Genomic DNA, 19,372 nt, shown 5'->3' on the forward strand with positions numbered 1-19,372 from the left:
TCTAGGTAACTCAGTATCTTGTTTTTTATAATAAAGATTCATTTTACTCTTAACTATGTTAAAATGCTAAAATTAATTAATTTCCATCTATTTGGGGATAAACATGGCTTAAGAACAATCTCATGCATTTTACTCATCTGATTTTACTAAATACTGTTTCTGACACCAGAAAAGAGTAAGACAGTAGAAAATGTCATTTCCATTAATTCTTTTGGTTAATACGATCTCAAATCAAAACATTTTAAGGAGACTATTTACATCTAGGGCTTGTCCTATAGTTGGGCTGGAATAAAATTGTTTATAACAAAACTTCGCTTTCAACGGCAAATCGATACGCCTGTTCAGGGTTCTTCTCTTCCATCAATGTTTTCAAAATCAAACTCACTTTCTACTACATATACAGATTTTAAATGCAAAGACATTACCACTCAATAATTTTTTTTTTAATTTCTCTGGTTTTAGGATTAAATTGACCTATTAAAAGTTGACTACAAAAGGTAGAAAGAAAATTAAAGAGTTTCCCTGCTCAGTAACAACTGGTAAGACTTTTATGTGATTACTAATAATCTCTATTCCTAATGTAGTAAATCAACATTGATATTGTAGAAAGAACTAAACGTAAGGTACGTATTACAAAGTATTTGACAAAGGGACTAAAAGGTGACCATAAATACCTTATAGAGGATTTCATCAGCACACTTCACTTGAAATGCACCTGGCTGCAGGTAACCATGTTAGTAAAGGATATCCTTTCTTCCAGGCTACCGTTTAGTGTTAATTCTGAAAAATCTGTAATCAAAAAGAGAGCGAGATCAGAACTGCTTAACACCTTGCTTTTCTACCATGTAAATGCTGAATTTTACACCAATGCAATAACTAAGAGGTCTAAATGGCAATGTGTCTTCTACTTTAAGAGAATTCATTGGAAAAAATTCACTAAGGACACTTGTTTTAAATATGAAACTCTTGATACATTTAAAACATGACTAAATAAACTGAAAATGAAGCAGATTATTTTTTAATTATATATTTTCAATTTGGAAACTTACTGCTTTACTTTTTGTGCCATATTAACTAGGGTTACACAACTGTCTTTTTTCAATTCTAACACAAATTTCAGAAAATAATTTCTATTTAAGATTTGTAGTCTTAGGGCTAGAAACATATCCATTTTTCTCCCAAAGACTATTTTATTTCAAAAATAAATGGTCCAATCAGTATTTAGATGGGATAATGTCCTCTTCCTTGTGGGTCAACATTTTGGTTTCCATATTTTCATCATTATCAACAATCATTTACTGAGCACCCACTGGGTGAGCAGCACTCCACTGGACACTTTTTCTCCCCCATTAACTCCAAATCATTACCCTCTCTTTCCATGGTGGCTAAAAGTACACTTTCCTCTCTTAAGTCTCCCTGCCTTTGATATCAACTATTTTACTCAAGAGCATCATGCCATTAAATATCTTGAAAAGCTAGTATTTAAGTGCTCAGTCCAAAGAAATAAGATGTCTAACTCCTTAAAAGCATATAATCTTTGAAAGAAAGTTAAATATTTTCAGCCATATTTATAATTAACACTTTGTTTGAATAGCCCATGACTTATACAAATGAGATTTCCCCTTCAAGAGTGGGTCTTGCTTTGGGGCTAAAATACACTGAATAATTTCTAGACAGACACATCAAGAATATATGATGGGTACAAGAGGTTATAAAGTTCAAGCTAAAATGGAGTTTGAGTGTGTTTCTAAGCACACAAATATATGATTTTATAAGAATTCCTCATTTTTATAAAAGGAGTCACTAGACCAATGCACTAGAAAATTGCTTTAACTCCAACATTCAAAATAACTTTCACTTTTTTGATGCAATCCATGTCAAAAAGATTTTAAATGATATGTTCAGTATACTTGCTTATTCAGTTTATTAGGAAAAGGTGTTTCATCTTGTATGAATTTCCTCAAAACAGAACTCTAATCTCTACAAAATAAAATTTACTTAATTTTTTTGGAGACAGAATTTTGCTGTTGCTGCCCAGGCTGGAGTGTAATGGTGCGATCTCATCTCACTGCAACCTCTGCCTCCCAACTTCAAGCAATTCTCCTGTCTCAGCCTCCTGAGTAGCTGGGATTACAGGCACCCGCCACCATGCCTGGCCAATTTTTTCTATTTTTAGTAGAGACAGGGTTTCGCCATGTTGGCCAGGTTGGTCATGAACTCCTGACCACATGTTTTCTTCTTTAAAAGACATGTTTCTTCTTTAAATTCTTTAAAGAATGCATGTTTCTTCTTTAAAAAACAATAGATGTAGATAGAAGGTTTCTTTTTGGTTGGTGATTCTCAACCACAGTTGCACAATGGAATCACCTGAAGAATGTTACAAATTACTCCTGTCCCAGCTATACTCCCAGAGATTCCGATTTACTTGGTATGAGCAACAGAACTTTTTTTTTTTTTTTTGAGACAGGGTCTTGCTCTGTTACACAGGCTGGAGTGCAGTAGCACAACCTCAGTTCACTGCAGCCTCAACCTCCTGGGCTCAACTAATCCTCCCACCTCAGCCTCCCAAGTAGCTAGGACTACAGGCACATGCCACCACACGCAGCTGATTTTTGTATTTTTTGTACAGATCAGGTCCCACTGTGTTAACCAGGCTGGTCTTGAACTCTAAGGCTCAAAGTGATCCTCCCACCTTAGCCTCCCAAAGTGTTAGGATTACAATATTGTGAGCCACTGCACCTAGCTTAGGCAATAGAACCTTAAAAGCTCCACAGATGATTCTAATGTTCAGTCCAAACTGGTAATCATCTCTACAATCACCATTCCACATCTCATGGCTAAAGCTGGGTTGTATCCTTCTAGATCTTTTTCTAAGTCCGTGTCTCCATGTTTTTGCTACCATAAGCAATACCACAAATTAACAATCTTGTTTATAGGTCTGTTTGCACATGTCTGATTGTATGTGTGTAAAAAATTCCTACTGATGAAACTGCTAGGCCAAAGAATGTATGTATGTATGTATGCATTTATTTTTTGAGATGGAGTCTTGCTCTGCCACGCAGGCTGAAGTGCAATGGCAGGATCTTGGCTCACTGCAACCTCCCCCTCCTAGGTTCTAGCAATTCTCCTGCCTCAGCATCCCGAGTAGCTGGGATTACAGGCACACGCCACCATACCCAGCTATTCTTTTACAATTTTGATGGGTACCACCTTCCACAGAAGCTGTACAACTTTACATTCCAACCAGAAATGTGTGAGAATGATTGCCTATTTTCCCATACCCATGCCAGCACTGACACCAAACTTTTTGATCTTTGCTAATATGGAAAAGGTATTTATATAATATAAATTTGCATTTCTCTTATTATAGGTGAGGTTGAGCATGTTATTTTTTTACCTTTTTTTTTTTTTTTTTTTGAGATGGAGTCTCACCCTGTTGCCCAAGCTGGAGTGCAATGGCACGATCTCGGCTCACTACAACCTCCGTCTCCTGGGTTCAAGCGATTCTCCTGCCTCAGCCTCCCAAGTAGCTGTGATTAGAGGCATGTGCCACCATGCCCAGCTGATGTTTTGTATCTTTAGTAGAGATGGGGTTTCACCATGTTGGTCAGACTGGTCTCGAACTCCTGACCTCGTGATCCGCCCTCCTCGGCCTCCCAAAGTACTGGGATTACAGGTGTGAGCCACCACGCCCGGCCATTCTTTTACATTTTTTAGAGATGGAATCTCGCTATGTTGCCCAGCCTAGCCTTGAACTCTTAGGCTCAAGTGATCTTTCCCACCTCAGCCTCCCAAGTAGCTGGGAGTACAAGCAAGTACATCTTATTTTTAAAATGACATCTGAATTTCCTTTTGGTGTACAGTTTACCTTATCCATCTTTCTACTGAGTTATTAATATTTTTCTTGCTGAAACATATCCCCTTTTCTGAACATGGGTTGCCAATTTCTTTTTTTTTGAGACAAAGTCTCACTCTGTCACCCAGGCTGGGGTGCAGTGGTGTGATCTTGGCTCACAGCAACCTCCGCCTCCCAGGTTCAAGTGATTCTCCTGCCTCAGCCTCCTGAATTGCTGGGACTACAGGCATGTGCCACCACGCTGGGCTAATTTTGTGTATTTTTAGTAGAGACGGGGTTTCACCATGTTAGCCAGGATGGTCTCGATCTCCTAACCTCATGATCTGCTTGCCTCGGCCTCCCAAAGTGCTGGGATTACAGGTGTGAGCACCTGCGCCTGGCCTCTTTTGTATTTTTTTTTTTTAGCAGAGACAGGGTTTCACCATGCTGGCCAGACTAGTCTCAAATTCCTGACCTTGTGATCCACCCATCTTGGCCTCCAAAGTGCTGGGATTACGGGCGTGAGCCACAGTGCCCAGCCTGGGCTACAAATTTCTTTTCCTAGTTTATAATTTGTCTGTTTTGCCTCTGATATGTTTTTCCACGCAGAAATTTTTCTATTTTTACAGCTGATTCTCAGTCTTTTATCACTTACAGGGTTTATATCACACTTAGAAAAAACACAGCACAATTTTAACTGACAGCTCTCAAAAAATTCAGTTTGGTTATGACTTTTACAGTTCAACTACATGAACAGAGCCTCTAACTGACAGAAATTTCCACTATACCTAAATCAAAATATACTTGGGAGGGCAGGAGCACAAACATTTTCTGGAAAAATTTTTGCAAATTATCAATCAGTAAAATAAAACTATTTGTATTTCCAGCAGTGTAGGCCTTTGTAATCTAATTAACAGATTCTGTCTGAAAACTATCAGATTTGTTTTCAAATAATCCTTACATATTTAAATGAAGGCATTTAAGACCTATATGAATAAGAGACAACAGCACCTTATAACTCACATGCATAAAAGATAGGAGTTTGAAAGATACTTCCTGAAGCAGGAAGACTTGGTAGGCTAGCTAATTACACAAAGGGCTAAAAGACATTCTTTGCCTAATATGGACCATCTGTGACAGAATACTAGCAACTTCAACCCTCATTTCCACCATGGAGAAGATACTTTGGCAGAAATACCATCATCGTTTCAACCAGTGCCCAAAAGTGTCAAGTATGAATCAGCATTTCCATCTTACAACCTATTTTTACTCCTATGTCCACATTGCTTGATCTCTTTTAGTAAAAGTTCCTCTATGCAAGATAAGGAGAAAAAGCATTCTTTTGTGATTATAATACACTAAATTTTTCTGGGTATTACAGTTGCATAAAAATCATGATAGTTCTGTGTGCGTGTGCGTGTGTCTGTGTGGTGTGTTTCTGAGACAGGGTTTCACTCTGTTGCCCTAGCTAGACTGCAGTGGTGCGATCGGCTCACAGCAACCTCCACTTCCTGGGTTCATGTGATTCTCCAGCCTTGGCCTCCTGAGTAGCTGTAACTACAGGAACAAGCCACCAACACCTGGTTAATTTTTGTATTTGCTTTTTGTAGAGGTGGGGTTTCTCCATGTTGCCCAGGCTGGTCTCTAATTCCTGAGCTCGAAGTGATCCACCTGCCTCAGCCTCCCGAAGTGCTGGGATTACAGGCTTGAACCACCGGGCCCAGCAGTTTTCTTTTTTAAAGAATATGTTTTACACTTAAGAGTTCAGGAAAATTACTTAAAACTGGACCCAGGCCGGGAGTGGCGGCTCACACCTGTAATCCCAGCATTTTGGGAGGCCAAGGCAGGCGGATCACATGAGGTCAGGAGTTTGAGACCAGCCTGGCCAACATGGTAAAATCCGTCTCTACTAAAGATATAAAATATTAGCTGGGTATGGTGGCGGGTACCTGTAATCCCAGCTACTTGGGAGGCTGCGGCAGGAAAATCACTTGAACCCAGGAGGCAGAGGTTGCAGTGAGCCAAGATTACGCCATTGCACTCCAGCCTGGGCAACAGGGCAAGACTTCATCTCAAAAAAAAAAAAAGAAAGAAAAAAAAAAACTGGGCACACAAGAGCTATAGTAACAATCCATTCCAGTAAGATTTAGTTTATTTTCTTTTTCTTTTTTTAGAAGCAGAGTCTCACTCTGTTGCCCAGGCTGGAGTGCAGTGGCACGATCTCAGCTCACTGCAACCTCCACCTCCTGGGTTCAAGGAATTCTTGTATCTTAGTCACCTGAGTAGTTGGGACTATAGGCACATGCAACCATGCTTGGCTAATTTTTTGCATTTTTAGTAGAGATGGGGTTTCACCATGTTGGCCAGGCTGGTCTCAAATTCCTGAGCTCAGACAATCTGCCCGCCCTGGCTTCCCAAAGTGCTGGGATTACAGGTGTGAGCCACTGTGCCCAGCCAGACTTATTTAGAATTATTTATCTGAACAGATTATAAACCATCTTTACCAGGTTTGTGAAAATTCAGATGGTCTATGGGTGAGCTGTCACTCAGTTGCCAAACTGTCTTAATCTTCTTTTGACCACTATATATTTCCACTCTCCATTTCTGTGGCTTCTCACTAAGGAAAGAATAAAACAACAAAAGAAAAATTGTCAAAACAGCCATTTACTTCCTTCCCTCTAAAGCCATTTAGTGAAGTCCTCAAGTGATAAGCACTGAGGACAACGAGGTAAATGGGTCACAATTCTCGCCCTTGAGGTGTATAGTCAAGAGAGGGAGAAAAACAAGAATAAAAACAACAATTTGGAAAAAAAAAATGCTACAAGAGAGAAATACTAGGTATGTTAGGGGAAAATAGAAGACAGGAATGTAACTCAGATTGGGGATTGCAGAGTTGGAAAGAATCCTCAGAGGCTGTAATGTGTGAGCTGACTATGAAATAACAAGCAGTTAGTCAGGCAGATAAGGTCCAGGATGAAGGAATGAAGCATGAGTAGGCACCGAGGGTTAAAAAAGTAGAATGTCTGAAGAAATGCAGTAACAGAGCATCCCTGTGATAGGAGCCATTTAAACAGGAGGAAGTCCTGGCAGGATCTGAATTTTTAGGAAGATCATTTTGGCAATGACATAGAAAAGATAACAGAGGCAGAGAGCACAGTTAAGAAAAAGGGTTTTACCACACTTCAGGTATGAAATGATGCAGATGTGAAACAAAGTTATGATGATGTGAAGATGTAGAGAAGGGGACAAATTCTAGAGTTACCAAGGTCTAGACTCAGTAATCTTTTTTTTTTTTTTGAGACAGGGTCTTGCTCTGTCACCCAGGCTGCAGTGCAGTGGCATGATCACAGTTCACTACAGCCTCGACCTCCAGGCCTCAGGCAATCCTCCCACCTCAGCCTCCCTAGTAGCTGAGACTACAAGTGCATGCCACCATGCCTGGCTAATTTTTATATTTTTTTGTAGAGATAGGGTTTCACCATGTTGCCCAGGCTGTCGGTAACCATTTAAAGGAATGAGGAATGAGTGGAGAATAAGCACTAGCTTTATGTTTTGGGCATTAGGTAGAGATTAATGATGGTCATTTGAGAGACGAAGTATGGGAGGAGGAAAAAGCACTGAGAAAGAGATGAGGAGATGAGGTGTTTGGCTTGGGAGTTTGAACTGCTACTTCAATAAGCTGGGGATTCTCAGCTAATAAGCTTTTAGAAAGATGGGTCTGAAGCTCAGAGAAGCTGGAGATGTGAGTTATGAATTATTGTTAGCCTAGATGAGTTGAAGCCTTGAGAATAAATGCAATCACCAAGGGAAGATAGGAAGTAGTAAGAAAAGAAGGCAGAAGGTAGAGTTCTGGTGAAAAGCGGCAGAGGAAGAAGAACTTGAAAAGAGAACTCTTCTCAGCCTTTCAGGTGGGCCAGAGAGGTAGAAATCAAATTAAGACAGATGCTATGTCACAGAAACTAAGGAGACAGGTTCAAGAAAGCAATAGTGCTAAATGACAAACAGTCTTATAAGTGCTTACTGAAGTAGGCCGGGTGTGGTGGCTCACACCTGTAATCCCAGCACTTTATGAGGCCATGGTGGGTGGATTACGACGTCAGGTGTTACAGACCAGCCGGGCCAACATGATAAAACCCCGTCTCTACTAAAAATAGAAAAATTAGCCGGGTGTGGTGGCGGGTGCCTGTAATCCCAGCTACTTCGGAGGCTGAGGCAGGAGAATCACTTGAAACCAGAAGGCGGTGGTTGCAGTGAGCTGAGATTGCACCACTGCACTCTAGCCTGGGCAACAAGAGCAAAACTCTCCCTCAAACAAACAAACAAAAAAGTGCTTACTGAAGTAGGAAGAATTGGTGGGCCAACCAATTACACAAGGCGCTAGATAGAAAATAATCTTTTACTGAAATGCATCCACTGGATTTGACAATTAGCAGGCCACTGGTGACCTTTGTCAGAGCAATTTCAGGGGGAGTGATGGGAGTCTGACTAAGAACGAACTAAACAGAGTGGCTGTAGTATGAGAGAAATTTCAAGTATATCATATGCTCAGAGAAGTGTCAGGGAGACCCTCACTGGAGGCAACCTCAGTGTCCATGTGGATGAACAATCTATCATCTCAGCCTCACCACACTTTCTCTAATCCCAAACCCTTCTCTCACTCCCACAGTTATACCCTAGCCCCTATTATCACTATCCTGGCCATTTTTCTCCTCATCTGTCATTTCCTTTCAGGCTATACTTTCCACTCTTCTCTGAAGGAATAACAAATACAGAGAAAAATGAAAGACTAGAGGCCCAACAGTCCAGAGAGAGGTCTGAGAGAAGGAAGAGGGAGAACTCTGTCAGACTGTGGTCACAGATGATTAAGGTTTCAGAGGTGACAAAGCTCTGGGTCATGAGGTCCCTAATGAATATGAACACTGAAATCTTGCCTGGGATCATGGCTGGACTTAAGATAATAAATTAAATTGCTTATTTATTATTATTATTATTATTATTTTGAGATGGAGTTTCACTTTTGTTGCCCAGGCTGGAGTGCAATGGCATGATCTCGGCTCACTGCAAACTCTGCACCCTAGGTTTAAGCGATTCTCCTGCCTCAGCCTCTCGAGTAGCTGGGATTACAGGTGCACGCGACCACACCTGGCTAATTTTTGTATTTTTAGGAGAGATGGGTTTTCACCATGTTGGCCAGGTTGCTCTCGAACTCCTGACCTCAGGGGATCCACCTGCCTCAGCCTCCGAGGCAATGCTGGGATTATAGGCGTGAGCCACCACGCCCAGCTATTATTATTTCTTAATAGAGACAGGGTCTCATTATGTTGCCCAGGCTGGTCTTGAACTCCTCAGCTCAAGTTATCCTCCCACCTCAGCCTCCCACAGTACTAGGATTACCGGCATGAGCCACCAGGCCTAGCCAAAACTGCTTACCTTTGATACAAGTTCTTTACGGCAGTTGGTCTGACTGGCAGCTGAAAAACGTGTTGCTCATCAAGAGGATTTTGTTTGTAATATTTTATGCAGATCCTGAAAAAACAAAATTGAACATCCTTTGGAAAAAAGAGCCATTTGAGATAATGGTTTTCTAGTAGTCGGAAGCAAGTAAGGGAAACATTTTATTGAGTATTACTAACTAAAACATCAGCGAATACTTTTAGAGCCACAAAAGTAAACAAACGAAACAACCCCCCAAACCAAACTTAGTTTTCTTTTCTCTTTGAAAACAAATCTCATTCACTTTTTAAAAATTAATAGACATATTTCTCATAAATATAAAATATATTTGAGGCCAAAGAAAGGCTTCGTGGGGAGAGAGGTTACAGAAAGAGAAAAACAATACAAAAAAAAGAGGCAGAAGAGAAACAAAAGTACAGCTTCCATGGTTTTCAGAGCCCAAGGAATTACAGTTAATTCATTCATTCCAAGGATCTATAATGCGCAAAAAAACACAAAAAAAACAAAAAAAACTTTGAGATTCTATAAACAATAACAATTTCAAACTTTCCCCTCTACAACTGAGGCAAATTCTAATTTTTTCTTTTTTTTCTTGAGGTGGAGTCTCACCCTGTCACCCAGGCTAGAGTGCAGTGGCGCGATCTTGGCTCACTGTAACCTCCACCTCCTGGGTTCAAGCAATTCTCCTGCCCCAGCCTCCCGAGTAGCTATGCCACCACGCTCAGCTAATTTTTTGTATTCTTAGTAGAGACGGGGTTTCACCATGTTGGCCAGGCTGGTCTCGAACTCCTGACCTTGTGATCTACCCATCTAGGCCTCCCAAAGTGCTGGGATTACAGGCGAGCCACCACGCCCAGCTGGCAAATTCTAATTTTGGAAAATGTAATGGTACATTTCCTTCCAGAGGGAAAAGAAACCCAGTCCTTCCACTGGACAGTTCATTTCCTAATTTGAGGTCTCAAATACACATAAGATACCAGCAGTCTGTGTCTTAGAATTATTCCAAATAACCTCTAGTCAAACTAATTGGAATCTTAAATTACAGCAGTCTCTACAATTACAGCAGGGCTACTGACAGAGGTCTAGTAATCTATTTGATTCCATTATTATCATATAGATGGCTGGCAAGGCTATTTTGACCCAAATTGACAGGGGTATAAAGAAGAGAAGGAACTAGTGTTTATTAAGCACCTATTAAGTATCAGGTATGTTATACACATTACATAATTTCATCCTTACAACAAATACATGAGGTTATTAGATCCTTTTTACAGATGAGGAAACAGGATTCAGTGATGCAAACTTCCTAAGGAAGTTAGGAAGTGATGCAGCCAATGTCAAATCTGATTCCTTTTGAATCCAAAGCCTTTCCTGCCTGTGGCACTGACTTAGACTCATGCTACTGTAAAGACAGGATGAAGAGGTTCTATCCTAATTGGTAATATAAACTGTACATATTTAGGCTGTAACTATTTCAAAAGAAATACATTTATATAAAAGTAAAGAATACAGATATACTTACTGTGTTAATGAAAAGAGGAGTTCATGTTGAGATTTAATGAAAGGCATGCAACTGACTAATATTTCTAGAATATGGTGGAGTTTTTGGACACGATAAACTTGTTCTTGTATATCTACTGATGGAGCAATGAAGTATTCCTGGAATGAAAAAATATAAGCAAAATAGAGATTTAAAGCACCAGTATAACCTTTGTAAAGAATATACATATGCCTGCTACACCTAAATTTGGATGCTTGATAATAGGGATTAAAAAAAAAAAAAAGACCCGAAGCAGCTAGATAGAATTTCCCACCTTTCAATACTATTATTCAAAATAAATTACAATCATGCACAATATAACAGTGTTTGAGTCAACAATGGATCACACATATTATAGTGGACTTTTTAACTTTATTTTTTGAGACAGGGTCTCACTCTGCCACCTAGGTTGGAGTGCCATGGCGTGATCTTGGCTCACTGCAACCTCCACCTCCTGGATTCAAGTGATTCTCCTGCCTTAGCCTCCTGAGTAGCTGGGATCACAGGCGCGCACCACCATACCCAGTTAATTTTTGTATTTTTACTAGAGACGGGAATTCACCATGTTGGCCAGGCTGGTCTCAAACTCCTGACCTCAAGTGATCCGCCCACTTCGGCCTCCCAAAGTGCTGGGATTACAGGCATGAGCCACTGCGCCCAGCCTACAGTGGTCTTATAAGATCACAATAGAAATGAAAAATCCCTCTCGCCTAGTAGTGACTTTGTAGCTGTAATGGAGTGCAATGCATTATTCCCTTGTTTGCTGTGATATTGGTATGAACAAAACTATTCCTCAAAAAGAGCCTCAGGCAGATGTTTCAGGAGGTATTCCAGAAGGCACTGTTCTCATAGGTGGTAACAGTTCCATGTGTGTTCTTGCTCCTAGAGAGCTTCCAGTGGGACAAGATATGGAGGCGGAAGACAGTGATACTAATGATCCTGACCCTGTGTAGGCCTAGGCTAATATGTGTGTCTGTGTCTTAGTTTTTAACAAATAAATTTAAAACATAAAAAAAGTTAAAAATAGAAAAAAGCTCATAGAATAAGAATACAAAGAAAAAATATTTTTGTATACCTATACAATGTGTTTCTGTTTTAAGTGTTATTACAAAAAAATCAAAAGTTCAGAAAAATTTAAAAGTTTATAATGTAAAAAAGTTATAGTAAGTTATGGTTTTTATTGAAGAAACAAATTTTTAAATAAATTTGGTGTAGCCTAAGTGTACAGTGTTGATGGTCTACAGTAGAGTACAGTAATGTTCTACGCCTTGACATTCACTCACCACTCACTCACTGACTCACCCAGAGCAACTTCCAGTGCTGCAAGCTCCATTCATGGTAAGTGCCCTGTACAGGTATCCACGTTTTTATCTTTTATATGTTATTTTTACTGTACCCCTTCTATGTTTAGACACACAAATACCATTAGGTTACAATTACCTACAGTATTCAGTAAAAAAATATGCTGTACAGGTTTATAGCCTAGGTGTGCAGTAGGTTATACCATCTAAATTTGTTTACGCCACTCCCTGAAATTTGAACAATAAGTAAATCACTTAATGACACATTTAAAAAAATAATGACACATTTCTCAGAATGTATCTCCATCATTAAGTGAAGCATGACTGTATATACAGATACAGTTGTCCGTTGGTATCCATGGAGGATTGGTACCAGGATCCCCCTTGTATACCAAAATCCATGGATACTCAAGTCCCTTATATAAAATAGTATATTTGTGTATAACCTATGCATACCCTCCCGTATACTTTAAATCACTTCTAGATTACTTCACTTCTAGATTACTTGTAATGCCTAATACAACGTAGATGTCATGTAAATAGTTGTTACATTTACTGTTTAGAGAATGACAAAAAAAAAAAAAAAAGAGAATAATGACAAGAAGAAGTCCACACATACTCAGTACAGACATAATCATCCCTTTTCTTGAGACAGGGTCTTGCTCTGTCACCAAGGCTGGAGTGCAGATAGACAAAAAAGTAGCCCATGATCACAGCTCACTGCAGCTTCAACCTCCCCTGCTCAAGTGAGCTTCCTACCTCAGCTTCCCAAAGTAGCTGGAACCACAGGCACAGACAACCATGCCTGGCTAAATTTTTTAGTTTTGTAGAGATGGAATCTCCCCATGTTGCCCAGGCTGATCTCACACTCCTGGGCTCAAGTGATCCTCCCAAAGTGTTGGGATTACAGGTGGGAGCCACTGTGCCCAGCCTATTTTCTTTTTTTTAAACGTTTTCAATCTGCAGTTGGTTGAATCCATGGATGCAGAACCCACAGACGTGCAGGAACAAGTGTGTGTATGTATGTGTGTGTAGTTTTTGTTAGAAGATGTTTCCACTAAAAATATATACCCTTAATAAAATGTTTAAAATTTGAATAGTAAAAATTAAACCTCAGAAGGATCCAGTTGAGTCTATTTTGCACAACAGATATAGCTAGTTTTTCTATCTTGTATTTTCATGAGAGAAATGATAAACAAATTGATACTATAAATTCATTTTCAAAAGGATCTTCCAATGAACGTCAAAGATCAGTACAGATAGTAGTCAACTTTCTAAAGTTTCTAAATGGGCTAGGAAAATACAACGAAGCTCATAATGATGACCCTGAAGCCCAGAAATATATATTAAAGATTATAATTTTTTTGGAAAATAAACTTTCAAGTGTAATATAAATGGGTAAAAAGAATATAAAACAAACATTGCTTTACAGAACCTATCAAAGAAAGGCATTCCCTAACCATTCTAGATAGATGAGATGTGTGGTAGTACATTGGCTTGAGTAGGATATAACTACATATAAGTATCACAAATTTATAGACAGTGAGAAATGACATTGAATGCGCTACTTTCTTGTCTATCTTACTAGGCAGTAATAATTAAGGGCACTGACTTTTCTTATTTATCTGTTTCCCAGGATCCAGGAGAGTGGCTAGCATATTATTGGCAGTTAATAACTGCACACAGAGTGACTGAATAAAAGAAAAACCAATTTTAGAATAAAAAAACTCACCAAATGATTCAAAGATGCAAGTTCCTGACCTATTAAGAAAAAACACATACATGCAAAAACACTTCAGGTATTTTCTATTACATGTTAAGGAATCTATATAAATTTTTTATAGATCCTATATGAAAGAGACTGTCAAGCTAAGTAGTTCCTCACAAAAGGCCAAGTTTTCTGTTATATTATACCATAAATATATACTAATACTTATTCTAAAAATGATCACAGCTTCTTCCTCATAAAAACAACCAAGTGTGGAGTATTAAAACAGCCTCTCATAAAAGGAACGTTTTATTTACAATACTAACTTCATAGAACCTCAAATGTTTGAACTAAAAACAAATAAATTATCAAGAACTATGGATATAATGAATTTGATATCTTTATTGGGGGGAAACTAAGGCCCAGAGATGGGAAATGCTCGTCTCATAGTGAACCAGGTACGAAGTCAGGAAGGACTACAGATGATGAGGGGCAAGCAGAGAGAGAAAATCTGAGAGTATCTGTGAGTGATAACTGTGATGTGTTTTTTAATTTTTTGAGCCAGGAAAGAGACTTACCTATGAAAAAACTGATGTAATCTTTCTTTAGTTTGTCCAAACCTATTTCCAAAAGCATTTGAACTGGAGTAGTCCCACTGAGAGAAACTGTGTCCATGGTTCCATGATAAGACTGATGAATGAGCTTACTTAGTAAACTGTTACTTCCACTATGGAGCTAGAAATCAAGGAAATTTTATAAAACCATGAATAAATACATACACAAACCCAGCAAGCAAAAAAGAAGCAAATGACAGTAGCTACAAGCTAAAAATTATAAGCTTGCATTCTTAGTCTCCTAAGACTTAAACTGTTTGAACAAAACCCCCCAAGTTATGAACGTCAGTTTTTTGTTTTTTTTTTTTTTTTTGAGACAGTCTTGCTCTGTCGCCCAGGCTGGAGTGCAGTGGCACAATCTTGGCTTACAGCAACCTCCACCTCTTGGGTTCAAGCAATTCTCCTGCTTTAGCCTCCCGAGTAGCTGGGCTTACAGGAGCATGCCACCACGCCTGGCTAATTTTTGTATTTTTAGTAGAGATGGGGTTTCACCATGTTGGCCAGGCTGGTCTCAAACTCCTGACCTCATGATCCGCCCACCTCGGCCTCCCAAAGTGCTGGGATTACAGGTGTAAGCCACGGCGCCTAGCCTGAATATCAGTTTTTAAAATTCCATTCCTGGGACTGGGCGCAGCGGCTCACACCTGTAATTCCAGCACTTGGGAGGCTGGGAAGGGCAGATCACTTGAGGTCAGGAGTTTGAGACCAGCCTGGACAACATGGTGAAATCCCATCTCTAATAAAAATACAAAATTGGCTGGGCATAGTGGCTCACACCTGTAATCCCAACACTTTGGGAGGCCGAGGCAGGCAGGAACATGAGGTCAGGAGATTGAGACCATCTGGCTACCTTGGTGAAACCCTGTCTCTACTAAACATACAAAACATTAGCCAGGTGTGGTGGTATGCACCTGTAGCCCCAGCTACTCAGGCAAATCGTTTGAACCCAGGAGGGCGGAGGTTGCAGTGAGCCGAGATTGCGCCACTGCACTCCAGCCTAGACAACAGAGTGAGACTCTGTCTCAAATAATAATAATAATAATAAATATTTTAAAAAAATTAACTGGGCATGGTAGGGAGCGCCTATAGTCCCAGCTTAGGAGGCTGAGGCAGGAGAACAGCTTGAGCCTGACAGGCAGAGGCTGCAGTGAGCTGAGATCGCACCACTGCACTCTAGCCTGGGCAACAGAGCAAGACTCTGGCTCAAAAAAATAAAAATAAATAAATAAATAAATACGTAAAAAAAATAGGTCGGGCCTGGTGGCTCACACCTGTAATCCCAGTAGTTTGGGAGACCGAGGCAGGCAGATCACGAGGTCATGAGATCAAGACCATCCTGGCTAACACAGGTGAAACCCTGTCTCTACTAAAAAATAGAATAAATTAGCCAGTCATGGTAGCAGGTGCCTACAGTCCCAGCTACTCGGGAGGCTGAGGCAGGAGAATGGCGTGAACCCAGGAGGCGGAGCTTGCAGTGAGCCAAGATTGTGCCACTGCACTCCAGCCTGGGCAACAGAGTGAGACTCCATCTCAAAAAAGAAATAAAATAAAATAAAATAAAATAAAATAAACAAAATAAAATAAAATACCATTCCTATCTCATTTGATTAAGTTCAAAGCAACTAAGAAGGGTTTAAACTTATCATCCCCCAGATACAATTCCACCAAAGAGAAGCCAGAGTTGTTCCTTTGAAATTTTACAACTAGGAATTCTCTTCTCCTAGCTGATTTAAGTGCTATTGGGCATCTTTTCCACAACTGAACATCTTCATCTACACCACAAATCTGTTGCTGCAGTAAAACAAACTCCCTCAATGGTCCATGAATGTTCATAAGGAACTCCTCATTGGCTACAATATCCAACATACAAACTTGATAATTTGCAAATTAAAAAGAGCTATGAATTTACAATTTAATATGTGTTCCAAATGTTAATTCATTTTAGGTACACATAAAATATCTGTCATTTTCCCACTACTTTCTATTTCTCTACTTTAACTTTCATCATAATCTTTGCAAGGTCTTTTTACAATATATACATAAATAGTTTCACTTTGTTTGCACTCAGTACATGGTAAGGTTATACTTGTAAACATCTCATGAACACCGAAACTCTCAAGAGAAAAATTCAATGGCTAAAACTAAAATGTCTAGTTTTTAGAATCACTAATGCCCAATTAAGCAGAGCTTGCACGCCTTTACTCTGGAACGTACCTTTGTTCACACGTATAAAAGTTTATAACTTTTATAATTATGAATTGGCAGTCATATTATCTAAAGTAATTCCTATTAAAAATCTTTTTGTTTTTAACTTTTTACCTAGATTTTTCTTGACTATAAAAGTAGCACAAATTCACTGTGGAAAATTCATAAAGTAGATATAACACAGTTGGAAAAAATCTTTTTTTTTTTTGAGGCAGAGTCTTACTCTGTTGCCCAGGCTGGAGTGGAGTGGTGCAATCTCAGCTCACTGCAACCTCTGCCTCCTAGGTTCAAGCAATTCTCCTGCCTCAGACTCCTGAGTATCTTGGATTACAGGTGCCATGCCCGGCTAATTTTTTTGATTTTCAGTAGAGGCAGGGTTTCACCATATTGACCAGGCTGGTCTTGAGCTCCTGACCTCAAGTGATCTGCGAGCCTCAGTCTCCCAAGAGTTGGAATTACAGGCGTGAGTCACCGCGCTTGACCGGAAAAAGTCATCTGTAACCCTTCCACCAGAGGTGACTGCTCTTAAGATTTTTAGCATATTTGTTTCCATATTTTTCTCTCCAAAAGTTACATTCATATAATTGTGTATATTCCTTTTTATCGAATATTGTAAGCATTTCTCCATATCATTTGTCAGCATCATTTTTTCAGCAACTACTACATGTGCCACATATAGCTATATCATATTTACTTAGCCATTCCATTAGCAAGGGAAATTTAGGTCATTTAAAATTTTATGCCAATATAAATGAGGCTGTGATGACTATTCTGATACATAAAGTCTTGATACATATTTATGTGTATGAGCTTAGGGTACATTCTAACAAAAGAATTCTTGGTTCAAAGGCCATGATACATTGTGAGGATCTCAATACATTACCAAAATTGCTTTTTAGAGAACATCTCAATTTGCATTCTCATCAGTAGTATATGAGAATACTCATTCACAGCAACACTTAACAATGACAATATTAGTAGTTTACACACACTGGGCACTTAACTATGAGCTAGGCACTAGGTGCGTTACATGGATAACAGTCAATCCTGGAACACTACAAGGTAGACACTATTCTTACCTTTACTTTACAGATGAGGATGTTGGGACACAGAAAAGTAAAGGAACCTGGCCAACTTGACACAGCTAGAAAGTAGCAGAGCTGAAATTCAGACTCAGGCAGTCGGCTTCAGAGCCTGTGTCTTTAACCATCATGCCATGCTGCTGAGAAAATGATCTGACACACACTGCGAAACCTACCCATGGCTGTATATCACCACGTTGTAGACTCTGGATGATCAATGCGAAACACTTCACCAAGTCTTGGTATGAAATCACACCTTGGAAAACAAGTCAGTGTAACATTATTTTCAGGGTATTTCTACAGATCAAAAATATCATTAATCTTAAGGATACACAAATGAAGTAGAAAGCAAGAATCTGTACTTTAAGGGTAGGGGAAAGGGAAATAAAGCAGCAAAAAAAAAAAAAAAAAAAAAAAAGATTTAATGCATTTCTAAAGAAAGAAATCAAACTCAGATTGCCAAAAAACAACACGCTTAGTAAAATACTAAAGAATATCTTTTCCTTTTTATAATAATTATAATTTCAGTAAGGTATATGTTTTGGTTCATATAAATAGAGCATGAAAATTACCTAAGTCTTACACTTAAAAAGGCAGGAGAAAAGGATAATTCTACAAATTGCTTTGTCTTAGTACAATTCTTACGCAGAATGTACCAATGTATCGTTAGAAATGAATTAGATAAAGTTAAAAACCAGATTTCCCCACAAGACTAGTGGTACACACTGTATTATTTCCAAAGGACTTAAAAATAAACCTAAGAAATAAGAGGAAACATTTAAATAATGATGAACACCTACTACTGCTCATTTTGCACCACAGTTGCTCAGCAAAATCAAGATCACTCCGAGCTTTGAAAAGACGCTTGACGGAACGATCGACTGCAGCAGTGTCATGCTTCACTGTCTGAAAAAGAGGCAAGCTTCAAAGAATACTGTCTTTTTTTTAAGTGAAATAATTTAAGCCTTCAAATCCTGCTCTGAGAAATTATGGATTCATGAACACACACAAAGATAGGAATGCATTTTCTACAACTTCATTCACTAATGAGGAGATACAAATCAACAGTGAAAAATAAGACCCTTAATATTGTTTTAAAACTATAATGCCTAAAAGTGAGCATTCAGCTTTCCTTCCGTGTAAAAAAATAATTAAATTACCTTGGTCTCCATTTTCCTATTTGTCAGATGAGAATATATCTAGTTTAACAGTACCATCTTATAGTATACTAATATATGATAGTAGAGTCATCTTTTTTTTTTTTTTTTTTTTTTTTTTGAGGCGGAGTCTCGCTCTGTCGCCCGGACTGGAGTGCAGTGGCCAGATCTCAGCTCACTGCAAGCTCCGCCTCCCGGGTTTACGCCATTCTCCTGCCTCAGCCTCCCGAGTAGCTGGGACTACAGGCGCCTGCCACCTCGCCCGGCTAGTTTTTTTATTTTTAGTAGAGACGGGGTTTCACCGTGTTAGCCAGGATGGTCTCGATTTCCTGACCTCGTGATCCGCCCGTCTCGGCCTCCCAAAGTGCCGGGATTACAGGCTTGAGCCACCGTGCCCGGCAGAGTCATCTTATAGTAATATTAACATATTCATTTCTCCTTCTCTGCAATTGAGCAACTAATAATACATATATATC

At 39.3% G+C, this 19,372-nt stretch overlaps 1 protein-coding gene across 4 annotated transcripts in view; it reads right to left on the reverse strand.

Moving 5' to 3' along the window:
- Positions 1-19,372, reverse strand: part of ZWILCH (zwilch kinetochore protein) — a 45,493-nt gene that overhangs the window by 1,605 nt on the left and 24,516 nt on the right. For all 4 annotated transcript variants that reach the window (XM_010363607.2, XM_010363608.2, XM_030929737.1 and 1 more), the window contains 8 exons: positions 18,540-18,645; positions 17,916-17,995; positions 14,417-14,573; positions 13,863-13,891; positions 10,812-10,948; positions 9,266-9,361; positions 6,340-6,452; positions 675-789 (listed from right to left, as the gene is read on the reverse strand). In XM_010363607.2, the coding sequence (XP_010361909.1) occupies positions 701-789; positions 6,340-6,452; positions 9,266-9,361; positions 10,812-10,948; positions 13,863-13,891; positions 14,417-14,573; positions 17,916-17,995; positions 18,540-18,645 (807 nt within the window). In that variant the 3' untranslated portion in view covers positions 675-700. The remainder of the gene's footprint in view (positions 1-674; positions 790-6,339; positions 6,453-9,265; positions 9,362-10,811; positions 10,949-13,862; positions 13,892-14,416; positions 14,574-17,915; positions 17,996-18,539; positions 18,646-19,372) is intronic.

This window comes from Rhinopithecus roxellana, chromosome 5, assembly GCF_007565055.1.
Source record: "Rhinopithecus roxellana isolate Shanxi Qingling chromosome 5, ASM756505v1, whole genome shotgun sequence".
Classification (NCBI taxonomy): Eukaryota; Metazoa; Chordata; class Mammalia; order Primates; family Cercopithecidae; genus Rhinopithecus; species Rhinopithecus roxellana.